Source organism: Maylandia zebra, linkage group LG23 (genome assembly GCF_041146795.1).
Source record: "Maylandia zebra isolate NMK-2024a linkage group LG23, Mzebra_GT3a, whole genome shotgun sequence".
Lineage (NCBI taxonomy): Eukaryota > Metazoa > Chordata > Actinopteri > Cichliformes > Cichlidae > Maylandia > Maylandia zebra.
Window position 1 is genome coordinate 4,598,803 of NC_135188.1, and position 18,985 is coordinate 4,617,787.

Here is an 18,985-nt window from a genome sequence, read left to right on the forward strand (position 1 = left end):
TTCTTGAAGATAACCTTCTCCTGCTGATTTGAAAAGATTGAACAATAGAAATCTGTTGACAACAATGTGACTGTTATATATGTAAATGTGTCGCGTCAGGTATTATATAAAGCACTGGGTGTTTTTGTTGTGGTTGGCACAGATTGTAACAGTTTCAGCAAAGCATGTGCACACCGGTCACATGCGCAGGTTTGATTCTGCACAGCAGGAGACAAACGTACAAAAGCGCCTGTGGGGAAACGCTCATGAATGTAAATATTGACAGCTTGGATGTAGGAGACATTCAAACTGGGACAGGAGCCTCTGACAACAAGGTTTTGCTTATTTACACTCAACGATATATTTTCTCACTCTGTGCAACAAAGGTCTGGCGCTGAACCAGAGACAACAAATGTGCTTGTTTAAGGTGGAAAGAATCTGAGGCGGGTCAAAGAGGTGCTGAAAGGGTGGACAGCACAAGAAACTCCAGAGAGAATAACAAGTAAACTAAGGACAAACTGACTTACTCATTAACTGACTTGACTTTGACTAATAAGAGATTTAATTAGTCAAGAAAGAGATTCGTGGGAGCATGAACTCACATCTGTGCACTTATCTTGTTTTATCACAAAAATAATGACTCTTTATTGGTTTTTAATTCGGAGGAATCAGAAAGATAATCATACTGAAGTGGGTTTTTGCATTATCGTATCATCTTGTAACTAAACTCAATTTAAAGTAATGCATCATGTGACCTCTCTGTCTGATTATGTTTCTGACTGCATTGAGGCAATGCGGGGACATCGGCAGAAAGTAAGCTTTTAGCTGCTTGTCTGCTGATGTCGTGGCAGATGGCCCCGCCCCTCCCTGAGCCTGGTGCTGTCGGAGGTTTCTTCCTGTTAAAAGGGAGTTTTTCCGTCCCACTGTCGCCAAAGTGCTTGCTCAAAGAGGATCACATGATTGTTGGCTTTTTCGCTGTATGTTTTATTATTATAGGGTCTACCTTACCATATAAAGAGCCTTGAGGTGACTTTTTTTGTGATTTGGTTCTGTATAAATAAAATTGAATAAAATTGAATTGATATTGAATTTTAGCCCAGCATGTCCTTTAAATTCAATGCCTGCTCAACTGGAAAGTATTAAAAATGTTTTTAGCTTGCATCTGTAAGCTCAGAGTTGGCTTTTACTACAGCTGCAACAGTTGTACAACATTACAAAGGAGGGATTTTCATGCTTTAAGCTTTATGTGTTGTTTAAAAATAAAGAAAAGAGCGGATGCACTGTGCACTGTCGCCTTCTTCTTCTTCATTCAGCTGCTCTCTTCAAGAGACACCACAGCAGATCATCTGTCTCCATCGCATCCTCCTCTCTCACATCAACCTTCCTCCTTCACTACATCCACGAATCTTCTTTCTGATCTTCCTCTTTTCCTCTTAACTGGCAGCTCCATATTCAACATTCTTTGTCCAGTATATCCACAGTCCCTCCTCGGCACATATCCAAACCATCTCAGCCTTCACTTTAACTCTTTCTCTAAACTGCTCAACCTGAGCTGTACCTCTGATATATTTATTACTAATCCTCTCCTTTGTCATTCCCAGTGAAAATCCAAACATCATCTCTGCCACCTCCAGCTTGGCCTAGAAAGCATTTAAGCATAGAAAGCAGTGCTTGTATAAATCGGTGTGAATGGATGAATGATACATAAATATGTCTGTGCAGGTTCTCAGTCCTCCAGGTCATGGTAGTCTGAGGAGTTTGGGAAGAAAGTGACTGGACTTGTTTCACCTCTGGTCAGAGAAGCTTCTTCAGTTCTAAAACCAAATGGAGAGTCCCAGGTATTTAATCCGTAGTGGGAGTTGTCCCTTCAGTGCGTCATTGACCCACTATTGATCATGGGATGATCTGATATCGTCGTGTTGGTGTTGTTCCTGGAACAACATAGTAAATGTTGTTCCAGGATCAACATTGCAAGTGACCAATCACATTGTTGTGACGTTATTCTTTGGCGCGCCAAGCCATTCGTGCATTTATGAAATTCCAATGTTGCAAGGACAATATCAATTCTGCTCAGCGTTTATTAAAGGGTTAGGGTCAGGGTCCGTTGATCGGCGGATAAAGGTGGTTTCTCGCAGCTTAAGTACAGTTTTTGGTTTTTACGCGGTTTTTCCCGAAGTCGCAAAAGTATGACGTCACAACATTCTGATTGGTCACTTGCAATGTTGATCCTGGAACAACTTTTACTATGTTGATCTGGGAACAACACCAACATGACGATATCAGATTGTGCATTGATCATGTGCCCAACCACGTGAGCCAAAGTCTGAAAAAGGGTGTGAGTCATTATCAGCAGAGGTTTCGGGTAAAACCATTGTGTGACCTTGCCCAACCCTTTCAAGTGATCCTTTGAGATCATCTGACGCAAGATGTGAAGCGGGTGTTGAGGTGCCTGGGAAGGAATCTCAAAACTGCACTGTAGGTGGCAGACAGTTGGAGTTGTAACCCACTGCCTCTGTTCAAAGATGGTGGTTTACAGCGGATATAGATGGCTTCTCTTACTCCTCTTTCAAACCATCTGTCTTCTCTGTCCAAAATATGAACTTTGGCATACTCCAAAGAGTGACCTTTGACCTTTAGATGCAGACGCACAGCTGAATCTTGTCATGTCCAGGTGGCTCTTCCATGTTGTGCCTTGTGTTTATGGAGTGGCTGTTTGGTTTCTCCAGTGTAGAGGTCTGAGCACTCCTCGCTGCACTGCACTACATATTTAGCTTGCGTTTTAGAGTTTTGTCCTTGGGATGAACCAGTTTTTGTCTGAGGGTGTGGCTGGGTCTGAAGTGTACTGGGATGTCGTGCTTGGAGAAAAATCGCCTATGTCAAAGCATAAAGCGCTTTGAGTTCTCAGTTAGACCAGAAAAGCACTATAGAAGAACCAGTCTGTTTACCATTCATCACATTTTTATCAATGATTTTCTAAAACTTTGATTCTGATGTGAAAGACCGTGTTTGGGTAGGCAGAGCCAGCCATAGTTATTATCTGCTTGGCTTCAGTTTTCAAAGAGTTGGTGAAAAAGGGAAGGCAAGATAAAGCAATGTAAGCATGGACAGTTCACCATTTACCATGCATTTAACATCTAAACTTCACCTTGTTCTCAGCATGGCAGTTTTATAGCTGTCAGTTATATGTTTTAAAGAACATACTGAAGAAACTATTTAGAAAAATGATAACAATTCTGGCGCAGGTCTTTGCACCTGACAGAGCCTCATTTAGCCATGTTTGCAGCCAGTGCAACATAATGTCCCTGCAGTGCATTGCGCCACAGCTGCTGTGTGCGTCAGAGCGGGGCCTGGCATTTGCATCTTCGTTCGGCGTCAAGGTAGCAAACACTTTTATTGTTGACTATCTCAAAGGTAAATAATGCAGCACAAATTGTTGTCCACTCAATCCTTTGATGTTGGTCGATACAAAATCAGACAAAAGTTTAAGTCGTGACCAAAATCCAACCTTAGCCCAGCATAATGCTCCTTTGATATTTAAATAATATGATAGCAGGTAAAGCCTGACGCCGTGTACTGAACTACTAGCTGGTACATTTACAAAAAGGATGATAAGCAGTAAACAAACATAGATTTAGTATAGTTTTTTTTGTCTGCCTGTATTTTGAAACAAGAGGCTTGAATGATAACTTAAAGTCTGACTAATGATTGCACTTGTTTCATTAGGATAAGGCTTTACTATCGACGAATGACATTAAGTGACCCGTGTACCCAAAATCCAGGACACCAAATGCAGTTAAGAGTGTGTAAACAAAGCGTGGAGAGTTCTGCCAACAGGAGGGGAAATGTGCTGTGATTTGATGCTCCTGCAGGATGTCCCAATAGAGAAACACTGTGCTCTTAAACGAGCGCCCTGTGGCCCTAAAGGCAGGGGATCTTTTGTTTGTGATGTCAAAAAAGCACAAAGAATCAGAACTATTCTTAGCTCTGTTTTTTTTTTACATGTTTCTATTTAGATTTTTGTGAATCTTTCTAACCTTTGCAGCAATCCTGAATATCTGAAGCCAAACTTCTTAAGTGGCAAATAAAGCAGTTTTGAACTTCTCACCTGAGCCACAACAGCTTCGACAGACTTGAATCTTTTGTAGTAGAGGTAGTCAGCACGAAGGTGGAGGAGGCAGGTGGTCTTTGACTCATCCAGAGTTCTCCTCGCCCGGCTCACTGGTGCCTCCTGTGGATAAAAATGCAAGGACGTGATGCAAAAGAAAAACTGATGGGAGACCAATTTGAAGTTTGTTATTCTCCATAGCAAATATTCAACAGAATGTACTGAAATTACAGATCTGATTCAGGGAGAAAGATGTCATGAAGTGGCAAAAACTGCACATACAAGAGTTTAAGAAAATGAAAGCAGATGAAAGTGAGACTTTCTCAAAGTAAATGTTGACACAGAGCTCGTACTCATGACCTAGTGGGAGCGGGGACAGGTAGTGGCAGGAACACAACTTGGATGCTTAAATGGGAAAAACATCTGTTGAGAACATCTCATGACCAAACAGTGGAAGTGATGTCTGACAGGAGGTATGTTGTTAAAAATGGATTCATACTAATGTCCCAACATTCACTGTTGACAATAGACTTTGAGAGCACCACCCACTTGGTCATAGGTTAACAATTTTCCACGTGCCCATGGGGAATATTAGATTAATTGATACAGCAGATGTTTATAACAGCTGTTCTTATCATTTTACAGCCAAGGTCGCCTGTGAGGCGGCTGCTCAGCTCCCTGCTGGTCACCACGCTACCGGCGATGTGATAACAGCCTTCTGGAGTTATAAACAGCAACTTACCCGGTGACTCACGAGGCCCAATAAAAGTGAATGAATGGTCAGTTATAAAAGATGAATCAGACACACGAGTGAATTTCTTCCAAAAACAGTTATAGGATTGGCTATAAATAAAGATTACAAAGGAGGAAAGAGGAGGAAAGTGGATACAGTAGATTCTTCATTCAGTTTATGTCTGGATGATCATACCTGACTGGATCTGAGGTTTTGGGCGAAGACGTTTAGAGTTTTTGCAGCACAGAATCCATCGGGGGCAGACGTCATGTATGACAGAGCTAGTAACAAACACAGATATTTACAGTCACAAAAATACAGAATCTGCACTGTTCTTCTACCTCGCCTTTAGCCAAATACACAGAAAGTTGCAGATTGCCAAGCCAATGAGTGACGCTTGTCCTTGAGCACGTTTATTCACGTTGCTTTCTCTTCAGTCATGCTAAATAACTGAGCAGAGATCAAAGGCTTACTCCACCTGCAACTATTCAAATTTACTGGAACAATTTAGAAAGATCAAAATAAACACATGATGTGATGTACTCGTCGGCCACAGTGTGATCTTTGGAAGATATTTGTGCTGACATGATAATGGTAAATAACTTGCTCTGCATGTTTGTTTCTCTAGGGGCAATGATCAGTGAACAAATACTGAATATATGCATGTAAGAACTGGACTGCACAGAAATATTTCCTGCCTGTACTGATTGCTAGAACTAACCCCAACCCTGTACCCCAACCACAACCCTGTGCAATCCTTATTCTCTACTAAATAGTTGCATGAGGTCACAATAAAGACTTTACTCCTCTAATAAGAAAAAATCTACAGCTGTTTCTGGATTTTGCTGGGAAATTTTGAAATTCTCTCTTTTAGACCTGTTCCTGCTGTACTTCATTTTATTTATTTTTAGTCATTTCCAAATGGAAGTTAATATCAGCAATTAGAAAAAAGAGCAACAGAATATTTAAAATATCAAGTGAAAGGCCCTCAAACTGGAAACTTACACGAAAATCAAATCACATGATGCAGATCAGTCATGTGGTTCCACTCTTGAATTTGCTAACGATAGCAAAAGCTGGGGATTGGATCCTTGTTGCACGAGCGACCATTCGTGCAGCAATCATGGGCAGAAGCACCCTCACACAATTTGTAAATAGGCCTGCATTTGGAAACCAGCACACTGGTCTGGAGTGAGAGCAATGGAGCCACATGTGGAAATGATGTTATAACTGCTGCTCTGATTTCATTAAACCATTGTCCATGATTTGCAACACCTCTGGGAAGGCTGTCTCATTCAATCTGATGCAATAATGATGGGTCTGCAGCCACGGGGGGTATTGCTTTTGCATGTTTTGGCGCATCATGTTGCATTGAAAAAGCCGCAGAATTTCACAAAAGTGCAAGAAGTCAAAGGGTGCTCACACTGAAAGAGTACAAGGTTTATAGTCAGGAAACCAGTGCAAATGGAAAGTAATGTAATCCACTCTGCATTAATGTTGACCAAATATTATTGAAATCCACAGTTACAGTAGAGTCACATGACATGATGATAAGTGACTTTAAGGGGTAATGCAAAGTTTGTGTGTGAGAGACACTCAGGCATGAACCTACAGTGAGAGAACACATGATTGGATCACACCATTATACCAAAGTCCTTCAGCCAATCAGAACCCCGTAATTCATCCTATACATGGCACAAGTGGGGGTGGGTATAGATGCGGAGGCCTAAATGCTGGGTGTCAACTACCCACAGACTGAATTATTTCCAGACCACATGTCCATGTTCTCTTCCTTAGTCTGTTGAAGAGTCTCACAGCAGAAGACAAATCTTTGTGTAGTCAAACTTGCAAGCAAATAGTTTCTTCTTTATAATATTTGTTAAGAAATAAACACCTTTTTCCAACTGGAAACCAAAGACAGCAACTAAATGGATTTAATTGGAATGGCCTCTTGTACAGTCAGGGCAAACAGAAAAGGATTTTCCCAGATGAAAAAAAACATCAGTGTCACATTTCAGCCAAGACCCTCATTTCCAACAGATGCTGGAAGCCACTTCTACCGTGAAGAAAAATGTAGATAATCCAATCCAGAGTCAAAGTCTTATTCCAGCTTTTTAGTGTAACAGTTACATTATTTACACACAAAACAAAAATTACAATCCTGCCACACAATCACAGAACAGTTAAATCTTTAATGGATGCTCTTCCTGTGCATAAATTGTTGCATTGTGGTGAAGAGATTTGGGTTGTTTGGGAGCAGGTCCAGAACAGGCACTGAGGATGGAAATGAATAAAATATGTGCGCATAGGAGAGCTCCGTTTTTGGCCTAAAGTTACTGTTTTAGGGGCCAGATGAGCTTGTTGGACCCCCCTTCTATTTTCTGGGGGGCTGGAGCCTATCCCAGCTGTACACAGTGGGCAGGTCGTTTGTCCTTCCCGGGCCCATGTTGGACATTAGATCTCTCTTTCTTTTATCCCATAGCCTCTGTCTCTTATTGTACTCGCTTTTATTGTTGTCAAAATATTAATTTAACAAAATTATAAGTGTCACAAGCATCATCTGTGATACAGTAGTATCAGATAAACTGTTTCCAGGGGGTGAACATTACTCATGAACACATGGTCGTTGCCCAAATTAGATCTTTGATCTAACAGTTATTCAGTGGAGTCACAGTTTACCCGATGATGTCATTTGCACACTAACTGGGAAGTTGCTTGGCGATCCTACTTCAGATATTTCTCATCAACCCACGTCTTCTCTATTTATGCAATTTATGAAACTTAAATACAGCTAAAGGTACTTCCCACTATGAATGACACTTGCTGAGTATTTGTTTGAAATAATGTAAGAACATTTTGATGCATCTTCAGCCATTTTCACAAATGCACTGAACCTTTCTGAATTAATCAAGACTGAAGTGTCTAGCCACATTGGAACAGATTAAATGGTATTAAAACAGCAAAATGCAAAGTCTGTGTGGGGTCCTGTTGTGCAGATTTACCCAATGTGAGACTTGCCTCCTGGAAACTCGGATTAGGAAGCACCCTCACCTGGATTTTAAGCAGTGAGAACAAAACTCAGACAAAATACCTCCCTTTGTGTGCTACATGCCAAAAAGGACAACTATCATTTTCAAGAGCTAAGAACTCTTACATTTTCCATCCAGAGCATCACCTGCATGCAACAACTGAAGCGACTTTAGCACCGACTCAAATGTTTAATGACTTTCTTGTATTGCTGGAATATCAGGAGTTCAGCCGGGGTGAGAGTTATTTCTCAAATTCTCCAAGCTTGCATGTAATAGATCAGTAAATACAAAAAAGTAGATGTTTGAAGGTCCATTTATGTCATTGTAAGATTACAAAATGTAAAATAAATCCTCAGTAGATGTTCTGAAGAGGATATATATTGTGGGCAACGACTACTTCCTGATTGTAAAGGCACTTTCAGTTTGAGCAATTACGGACCCAGCAGTTAAACATTAAAAGTTCTAATAAATGTGGATATGTATTACTTTTCATTTAACCAAAAGGAATTTGAGGTTAATAATTACCCATCATTCCTAGGCTACTCCCTAGCAGTAGGAAGTAACTGCAAGTAACTCCCTATGCACGATCTCAGGGGCAATGAGTACACATTCCCTGAAACACTGTATGTACTGGGGTGGCTGTAGCTCAGGTGGCAGAGCAGGTCAGTCACTAACCAGAAGGTCGGTAGTTCGATCCCAGGCTGCCTCCTGGCTGCATGCCAAATATCCTTGGGCAAGATACTAACCCCGTGTTTGCCTACTGGTGGTGGTCAGAGGGCCCGGTGGCGCCAGTGTCTGGCAGCCTCGCCTCTGTCAGTGCGCCCCAGGGCAGCTGTGGCTACAATGTAGCTTGCCGTCACCAGTGTGTGAATGTGTGTGTGAATGACTGAATGTAGTGTAAAGCGCTTTGGGGTCCTTAGGGACTGAGTAAAGCGCTATACAAATGCAGGCCATTTACCATTTACTTCCAAAGTACTTAAGATGTCTTAGATGGCTAAAAAGATTCATAATAAATAGAAATGTTAAAAAAGTGAATTCTCATAATCACAATGGAAAGTCAATGATATGTTTAGGTAAACTTAAAAGATATATAAAAATGTAAAACTAAAAAATTTCCTTCCTTTTTGGTATTGTTAATTTGTTACACTGATAGTTATAAACTGCATTTTTGCAACATAATTGTTTTTTTTACACATCTAGGGGGCAACCAGCTTCCTCTATCTTTATTTATGCAGCCCTGAAATTAAACAAATTTGTTTCTTATTGCCTTTTTGATAGTATTTACATGCATAACTTAGTGTTCAGGCATGTCCCACCGGGAGGAGGCCCCGGGGCAGACCCAGGACACGCTGGAGAGATTATATCTCTCGGCTGGCCTGGGAACGCCTTGGTATTCCCCCGGACAAGCTGGAGGAGGTGGCTGGGGAGAGGGAGGTCTGGACCTCTTTGCTTAGGCTGCTACCCCCGCGACCCGACCTCGGATAAGCGGATGAAGATGGATGGATGGATGGACTTAGTGTTTAGTACGTGGGTATGTCCCTAAGATATGTCTATGCATTTTAACTTTTTTGCATGTAGTTTAATGACCTTTAATGGTATGATTGCATTAGCCAAAACAGATACTGATAATTTGAGTTTTTATTCAAATTTTTAAATGACCAGGACAATACTGACCATCATCTATGGGTGGAAGACTAGCTGAAGGGTTCCCACAGTGCAGACAAAATGACTTGGCACATTGTTCATATGTTCCTTAATGTTACCACACTGCACTATGATGATTTGCTGCAATATGTCCGCTCCTGGCTTGACCTGTCCCCCAGATCTGAAACATGTTATGGCATCAGGGACTGAAAGTTCCTCATGCGTCCCTTGTTGCCTCCACACGACACCCACGGGAAGTGGAAATATACACAAGAGCAGACGCATTATGTCACCCATCTCGTGGTCTAATTTACCACTTTGTTTAGAAGCATTGATTGTTTATTTATCATCTGCAAAATCTTTCACAGCTTCCTGCAGATATGCTGGCCTTGTGAATGAAAGAGCAGGATGTTAACAGCTGCGATGCTATCGCATGCAAAGTTTGGATACAGCTTTGAAAGACGCTGAAGGAACGGCAGGAGGATTAGAGAGGAAAGGCAGCCGCGGAGTCTGTGCAGACTTCTGGAGAAACGGTGGGGGGAGACGGGGTTTCTTGCACAATGTGAATTATGTTTCCAGTAAAAAGCTTTCTTGGAAAAATTCAGATACTATTGCAAATGTGCACCTTCAGCAAGGGAATCACACTTTGGCATCCACATTGATTCATATACTCTTTGACGGTTGTCTGATGTACCCCATCTGGATAGATCATATGATCCTTAGCCAAACCCAAATTCATCTTAATCTGTTGTTGTAGAAATTGTCTCCAAAGCCCTCAAACCCTGAAGAAGTCGCCACATATTGCCTTTCTTTCTTCTTCTCCTTATTTTAGAAACCTACCTCCTTCTCTCACTCCTCTTCCTCCTGATTTAGGCCCAAGCCTCACCCACCCCTCCTGTTTCAAGAGTCACACCATCTTTGGTTTATCTTTTCTTTGGCCAGTGCCCAGGCAGTGAGGGCCCCTACACCCCCTCTTAAAGGGCTTTTCTGTTACATTATAAGGTCCCCGGGTACTACACTGACCTGTAGTAACATTAGTTTGAGAACTACAGGCTGCAGATACTACACAAGCGAGGAGCACTGAGGATGAAAAATAGTGGGAAAGACGTGTTGCTGTAAAACTGCCAAAAGGGCCATTAATCAAGCTATTGATATGTTTATGCCAAAGACCAGGAAATTCAGGTCATGGTGTATCATTTGGATTGCAAATGCACAAATATCCTGCACAGTGAGCATTACTGGGACCCTTACTCCAGAGGCACTAGAAGTTTGAGTGCAGGACAACCTTTTCATTGAAGTCGAAGCAGTCTTACCCATGTCGTCCTCACGGTAGATTATCGAGTGGTGGTCTGCTGGACTGCTGGTGTATCTGTCAGATGGCTCTATGTGATAAGTCCCATTTTCTGTATGGATAGTTCCCTCAAACTGTCCCTGTAACACAGAGCCATGGCAGGCGGAGGCAGGTTCACCTGCATGACCAGGGCAGGAGAGACGGGGATTAGAGAGAGGTGAGATTATATATGATACTGACAGAAACCTGAATACAGGAGGCAGCAACTGCACACACAAGGTGAGGTATGGGGTAAGAGAGAAATCAGCCTTTTGCAGCTCAGATTACTTTTTAAAATCTTTTTATATATTTTGCATATTCTGTTGTATTTCTTTTGTTGTACATTGCGTAGTTCTTCATAATGGTTTCTAAATTATAATTCACTTTATTTATCTATTCTGTTTGGCATCTGTGGACAGCAAAGAAAGAATTTCATTGTACAGGGAAATCTGTTTCTTTCCATTGCATATGAAAATAAACCTTGAAACCTGAGACTTGAATGAGAACTTTTGAAATTCTGCAGAGGATCTTTTATCCTTGTGCCCAGCACGGTTTATTTTGGCCTAATCAATGTGGAGCTATTACTAAAGATGTTTCTTCAGGTGGAACTTTCCAGATCAAGCCGAGGTTAAATTCTGATTGTAGTGAAATTGGTTAAATAGATTTTTCCTTTTTCTTTTTTTGCAAATGTAGACAAATTGTTTGGAGTCCCACAGGATGACAGGATATCTCTCTGATACCAACCTTCTAGTATTCCTGAGTAGATGTGGAAAAGATCAACATACGTTGAATCATTTTCACTGACCAGTGTAAAGTCTTTGGAAAATACTGCACTGTTTTGCCTCAAAAGCAGGTGGAAAGTCCTGAAGGGAAGAAAAACACAAACAGCTTACAGATGTGGTCAAAGCTTTGTAGTGTTGTGGGAAGTATGCAGATCTATAATCTCCTGAGATATATGGACTAATGAGTGACTAATGTCTGACATGTGTTACAGGTTTAGGAGCAACAACAAAGAGTTTGCACAATCAGGTATTTCCTAATAGTTTTTTTTTTTTTTTTTTGAAAATATTTTTATTGAAAAAAGAAAACAGTACTTGCAGTTACCGAAATACAATCAACCTTTCTTAATTTTCCTAATTAACACATATATATATATATATATATATGAAAAGAAAAACAAAAAAAAACAAAAAAACAAAACACAACGCCCCCCCCCCCCCCCAGTCCCACACAGATCAACACAACCATCAAACATATTAGAGGAATATAACAGTAACAAAAGTAGATTTAAACAGGCAATACCTCTAGACTAGCAAAATAAGAGATAAAGGGTTGCCACTTGTGAAAAAATTTGGCTGTGCAACCTCTCAACGTATATTTAATTTTTTCAAGTTTTAAAAAAAACATGACATCTTTAAGCCACCGGGAAATAGTAGGACACTTAACAGACTTCCAATGCAACAATATTAGACGTCTCGCTAATAGGGATGTGAAGGCTATAATATCCCTTTGTGTGGAATCAAGTGTAAGTGAGCGAGCAGGAATCCCAAATACAGCAATCAAAGGACAAGGATGAAGAGTTACCCCAAGAACAGTTGACATAATAGCAAAATACCTTGTCCAGAAACCTTGTAGCTCAGGGCACAGAAAAAACATGTGGCTAAGGTGACAAGGAGAACCATGGCATTTATCACATTTATTTTCCACTTCTGGATACAATTCAGAAAGTCTAGACTTAGAGAAATGCACCCTGTGTATGACCTTAAATTGAATAAGTCCAAGACGAGCACAGGAGGTGGAAGATCGTACTCTCGCTATAGCCTGTTCCCAAGACTCCTCATGTATTCGAAATCCCAGTTCTTCTTCCCATGTACGCTTAAGCTTAACATTAGAGTGGTTACTAAAAGACAGAATAGCATCATAGAGTTTCGAAATGGTTCCTCTGTGATGAGGAACAAATGATAACGTAGTTTCCCACTGCTGTTCTGGAGGCAAAGAGGGGAAATTTGGGAAACACTTAGCAACAAAATTTCGAATTTGAAAATAGCGAAACAAATGGGTAACAGGGAGATTGTAACGAGAAGACAAGTTGGGAAAACTATCGAAAACACCATCCACATATAAATGTTTGAACTGTTTTATACCCTTGTCACACCACACTGAAAATGTCGAGTCCAAAAGTGAAGGGGGAAACAAATGGTTGTCGCTTAGAGGACCCGAGGAAGACGGCATTACAAAATTAAAGTGACGTCTAAACTGAAACCAGATTTTGAGTGTGTTAAGAACCACCTGATTATCAGTGTACAGAGAGGGTCTCACGGGTAAAGAGGAATAGAGCAAAGCCGGTAAAGAAGAGCCCTTACATGATGATAGCTCCAATTTACACCACGAGGAACCAGAAGATTTTAGCCAGTAGCAAAGTTTATGGATGTGAGCGGCCCAGTAATAGACTAAAAAATTAGGTAATGCAAGTCCTCCACTAAATCTGCATCGCTGCAGCAAAGTTTTAGAGACCCTAGGTGGCTTCCCTCCCCAAATGAAAGAACCAATAATCTTGTCCAGTGAAACAAAAAAATGTTTCGGCAAAAATAAGGGAATTGACTGAAATAAAAATAAAAATTTTGGTAAGATGTTCATTTTAACAACGTTAATCTTACCGATTAAAGAAAGGGGGAGATTACCCCATCTTTGAATATCAGATGTGACCCTAGATATAAGAGGAGACAAATTTGCTGATTTAAGGCCAGCTAGAGAGCGAGTCACGTTAATCCCTAAGTACTTAAACCCAGACGGGCTGAGACGAAAGGGTAGATCGGACTGTTGAAGTTGACGTGCTGCCGTATTAACAGGAAAACACTCACTTTTCCCCAAATTCAATTTATAACCTGAAAACGAACTGAAGTTCTCCAGAATACTTAAAACAGCAGGGATGGAGCATGCCGGGTCAGTCATATATAATAACAAGTCATCCGCATACAACGATACTTTATGTGTAAGTCCATTACGGATGATTCCCCTGAATACAGAAGAAGATCGCAATGTAATAGACAGAGGCTCGATGGCAATGGCAAAGAGTAAGGGAGACAAAGGGCAACCTTGACGACAACCACGACCCAGCGCAAAATAATCAGAGTAAACATCATTAGTATGAACACTGGCTTTAGGGGACGAATAAAGAAGCCGAATCCAGGAAATAAATTTATCACCAAAACCAAATTTCTCTAAAACTGCAAACAAGTACTCCCACTCCACCCTATCGAACGCCTTTTCAGCATCTAAAGAAATCACAAGTTCAGGAAGTTCAGAGAGACGCTTTGAGTAAATAACATTAAAGAGTGTACGGGTATTAAAAAACAATTGCCGTCCCTTTATAAAGCCATTCTGCTCTTCAGATATAATTCGAGGAAGCACATCCTCAAGGCGAGATGAAATTACTTTAGCCAATACCTTTGCATCGGCATTAAGCAGAGATAATGGCCTGTAGGAACCACAGGAGGTTGGGTCCTTGTCATTTTTGAGAAGGAGCGCTATGGTTGCTTGTGTGAGAGTAGGTGGTAATGAACCGGTTTCCAAGGATTCGTTAAACACAGACAAAAGCAATGGTGCCAATTTACCAATAAATGTTTTATAGAATTCAATTGGAAACCCATCCGGGCCCGGGGCTTTATTAGACTGCATAGCTGTAATAGCTTTTAATACTTCTTCAACAGATAATGGGGAGTCCAATTGCCCCGCATCATTAGCACCAATAACAGGGTTTGAAAGATTATGAAGAAATGCATTCATTTTAGCTTTATCCGTGGGAAATTCGGACCTGTACAACAAAGAGTAAAATGTTTTAAAGGTAGAATTAATTTCCAAGGGATCTGTAGTAATATTGTCATCAGAGTGTTTAATAATGGGGATCACACGCGAGGAGGCCTGACGTCGTAACTGATGTGCCAACAAGCGACTAGCCTTGTCACCATATTCGTAATATGAGCCACGACTGCGTAGTAATAAGTGCTCAGCCTCTTTGGTTGACATAAGATCAAATTCTGCTTGCAAATCAAGGCGCTGCTTCAGTAATTCTGGAGAAGGGTTCAGTGTATAACTTTGATCAAGGTTACTAATTGCAGCTATAAGTTCTTTAAGCCTGGCATTAATCTTTTTATTAGCACGGACAGAGTAAGAAATAACTTGACCTCTCAGGTAGCATTTAAGAGTCTCCCATAGCAGAGAATATGAGACAGAATCATCCTGATTGAAGGACAAGAACTCCTCAATAGAGCCTGAAATAAATTCACAAAATTCTTTATCCGCCAGAAGGAGAGAGTTAAATCTCCAAAGTGGAGGGCTACGTTTATGGGTAGAAAGATGAACATCCAATAGCAGAGGAGAATGATCAGATATTACAATACCAGAATAGTCGGAAGAATTAACACATGAATTAAGAGTTCTGTCGATGAAAAAATAATCAATCCTGGAATAAGACTGGTGGACCTGAGAGAAGAATGAAAATTTTTTGATTGAAGGGTTGCGAAATCTCCATGGATCAACAAGATCATTCTGTTTCATAAAATCTGAGAATGTTTTAGACATAGATGATTGAGTCAAATTACGAGGACTAGATCGATCCAAAATTGGATCAAAAACACAATTCAGATCACCACCAAGGATAAGCAAATGTGTATTCAGAAAGGGGATGTTACTCAGCAATCTATTAGCGAATTCAGCATCATCAAAATTCGGGGCATATACATTTACCAACAAAACCTTTTTCTGCATTAGGGTACCAGCAACAATGATGTATCTACCGTTCCTATCAGCGACAACATTGGTCAAAGTGAATTGAACTTTCTTATTAATGAGAATGGCCACTCCTCTAGCCTTCGAATTAAAATTTGAGTGAAAGACCTGACCTACCCAAGGGCAATATAACCTATAATGATCCTTAATGCGAAGATGAGTCTCCTGTAAAAATGCTATGTCAGAATTTAGACGTTTCAAGTGAGTAAAAACCTTAGATCTCTTAACAGGGTTACCCATACCTCTGATATTCCAACTAATGAATCTAAGAGGCATACCTGACCCAGCAATGCTGGGGTCTATATTTCCATTAACCATTTACAAAAAGGAAGAGGAAAAAGACCAAACCAAAATGCCAGTGGCCATGAAGAGCCGAAATGGGACAGCCCCCCCCCAACCCAACCCTGAACACAAATACACCCCCAAGTCTCCACAGAACAGAACAAAGGAGACAGCAGTGTACCCCCAAAGTAGCAAAAATGATTCACCGAAGTGACTGGACTAATTGTTGTCTAAATAAAAATAAAAGCGAGAGAGGGAAAAATAACCTCTCACCAACTTCTCTACAGCATAACAGTGTGCGCGTAACAGTAAACATGTTTTTTTTTTTTAAAAAGGAAAAAAATAAAAAGGAAACCAACCAACCAAAAAAAGATCTCACAGTACAAAATATGACTTCCTCAGAAGGAGAACTTTCCAACAAATCACCGAACGTGCATAAAATTTAAAAAAACAAAAAACTAAAACAACATACATAAATAGATAAACAATTAAAACAAAAACAACCAAACAAAAAAATAAATAAATAAAAATTTAACAGAAACGAAAAACAACTCAGTCCTATGCAAATCAATGCAGCAAGCTTGGAGAAGATTGTGCCGGACTGGTCCGAAGTTCAAGAGTATATTATATGATCCAGTTTCAATAAATAACAATGAAAATAAAAGGAACCAGCACACCAACAGTACAATAACCAGCACAATGGCCTAAGAAAACAATGCACAGGTGGCGTTAAACCTAAGGAGAGCGTGAACCCTTAGCAGCATTACAGTATCAAACTGAGGAGCTAACGAGGCTCACCCAGAAATCAAAGTTTTGACATAATCACTGGCCTCCTCTGCCGAAACAAAGTCCTTCTCGACACCCTTATATGTGATGCGGAGTCGCGCTGGATGAAGCAGGCCATACCGAACACCGTCAATGCCACGGAGTTGCTGCCTGACCGTGTTGAATGCAGCACGAGCCCGTGCCACCCTGGCGGTGTAGTCGGGGAAGACTGAGATGGTCCGATCTCCAACTTTAATCTGTCGGCGTTCTCTAGCACGTCGTAAAATGTCGACACAGTCAGTGTGGTAATGAAACCTGCATACAATGGCTCGTGGACGGTCGCCAGGCTTAGGTGCGGGTTGGAGGGTCCTGTGCGAACGATCCAAAAGCGGCTCCTTCCCCAGATCAAATGCTTCTTTTAGCAAGGAAGCTACGGCGACAGTGGTGCACGTGTCAGGGCCCTCCGGTACTCCCACTATCCTAACATTGTTGCGCCGCGATCTGGACTCCAAATCTTCACACTTACTTTCCAGCTTGGCTACATGAGCTGTGAGACCCTTGATAGTGTTTTTCATCTCAGCTATATCATCAGAGCAGACAGTAAGTGCGTGCTCCATCTCCTTCACCGTACCTTTTAGCTCAGACATGGTAGCGTCATTTGCAGCTTTATCGATCGCCAGCTGCGTCTTCACCGCCTGCAGGTCGAACTTAATGGTAGACAAAGCATCACCCAGAGTATCCTGAAGTTCCTTTTTAAAGATGTCGGCGATATCTTTCCTCAGCGAAGCCAGCAACTCGACCTTGAGAGCCTCAATATCAGGATTAGCTTGACATGTGGGGGGCTTTGCAGGAGACGACGGCTCACTCGAGGGTGTGGTCGCGGTTTGCAAACTAGGCCTCAGTTGTGTCTGAATAGTACTGCGGGTTTTAACATTTTTTGCTGCCATTTTACGCCGGCCCGAGTAAAACTTCTCAACAAGACAATCCACAAACCAAAACAGGACTGAAAATACGGCCAAAACGCGCGAATAAATAACAATTTAATCGAAATCGGCGGGAGCTCCCAGACTCGCGTCCTACTCCATCAAAGCTCAACCGGAAGTCCCCAGGTATTTCCTAATAGTTTAACCAAAGAGTTGCATATAGACAGACATTTTCAACCAGTCGCCCAGACGGAAATATGAATTTACCTGTGAAAAGCAGTAAAATTCAAATGCAGTGTATAGTCCTGAGATTGTGTGGCTCTCTTGGCTCTCAAGTGCCTCCTGTGAAGATCTTCCCTGTCGTAAGACAAGCCCTCGTAATACTTTATGTAAGGACTGATGCTACTCACGGCACCTGTTGGAAAGGAAGATGTTCCTATTACTGAGGAAAAGCAACATTTCGAAAGTATTTTTGTTTCTAATTTTCAGGTAACTCTGATTTTAACAGCTTGTGACTACAATTCTCGATGGCATGCTGGATATCAGCATCTGAGCCAAATCCTGATTGATAGTGATCTATTCCTGCCTTATCCGCATTTGTAGTTGATTACAGTTTGTGGGCATCTGCTTGATGCAGGAACAGTTTGGTGATAATCTGTACCGTTTTCAAAATGATAGAGCACCATTTCACAAAGCAAAAGTGATAACTAAAGGCTTACAATAAATCAAATTAACATTATGTTCCTATTGCTGAGAAGTTCCAGTCACCCGTTTCAACTTATCTAATTAGTGGTCATAGTGGGGTCTCAAGTCTGTTGCAAGGCCAACACAGAGACAGACAACCATTCGCACCTACAGGCAATTTAGGATAACTAATTAAACCGCATGTATTTGGACTGTGGGAAAAAGCCAGAGTAAGAGAGAATCCACACAGAAAAGTCTTACCCAGATCGTGTATTTGAACCCCAAACCTTCTTGTTGTAAGGCACCAATGCTATAAGCACAACGCCACCATGCTAGCCAACTGAGAAGCTCACTAAACCTTATCCGACTGAGAACCTTTGGTCGGTCCTTATAAAGCAGGGGATCAAACGGAAACACTTGACCAGCTTCAAGCACTGATAAGGCAGGAATAGTATGCCATAAATAAAGATAACAGTCCAGAAGCTGATATCACATTGTGGTTCGAAATATAATAGAAACATGTTCAAAAAGATCAGATGAACAAAATCTGAAGGTCCCGAATTTGCACCACTGCCAAAGCTTGGTCATGACTGTAAGCAGCCTTTACAGAGTGATTTGTACTTGGCACACTACACCACAAAGTCAATCCTGATGCAGATGACACATTCCTAATCTTAAAAAATCCTTGTTTATTACAGGAAACATATTCGGTTTTTTAAACAC

At 41.1% G+C, this 18,985-nt stretch overlaps 1 protein-coding gene across 1 annotated transcript in view; it reads right to left on the reverse strand.

The window, feature by feature from the left end:
* si:ch1073-396h14.1 (disintegrin and metalloproteinase domain-containing protein 10) overlaps positions 1 to 18,985 on the reverse strand; it is a 38,826-nt gene that overhangs the window by 18,478 nt on the left and 1,363 nt on the right. Inside the window, exons 2-6 of the mRNA XM_014410052.3 lie at positions 17,846 to 17,993; positions 11,565 to 11,683; positions 10,804 to 10,959; positions 5,013 to 5,098; positions 4,085 to 4,207 (exon numbers count right to left, since the gene is read on the reverse strand). Of these exons, the coding sequence (XP_014265538.2) occupies positions 4,085 to 4,207; positions 5,013 to 5,098; positions 10,804 to 10,959; positions 11,565 to 11,683; positions 17,846 to 17,993 (632 nt within the window). The remainder of the gene's footprint in view (positions 1 to 4,084; positions 4,208 to 5,012; positions 5,099 to 10,803; positions 10,960 to 11,564; positions 11,684 to 17,845; positions 17,994 to 18,985) is intronic.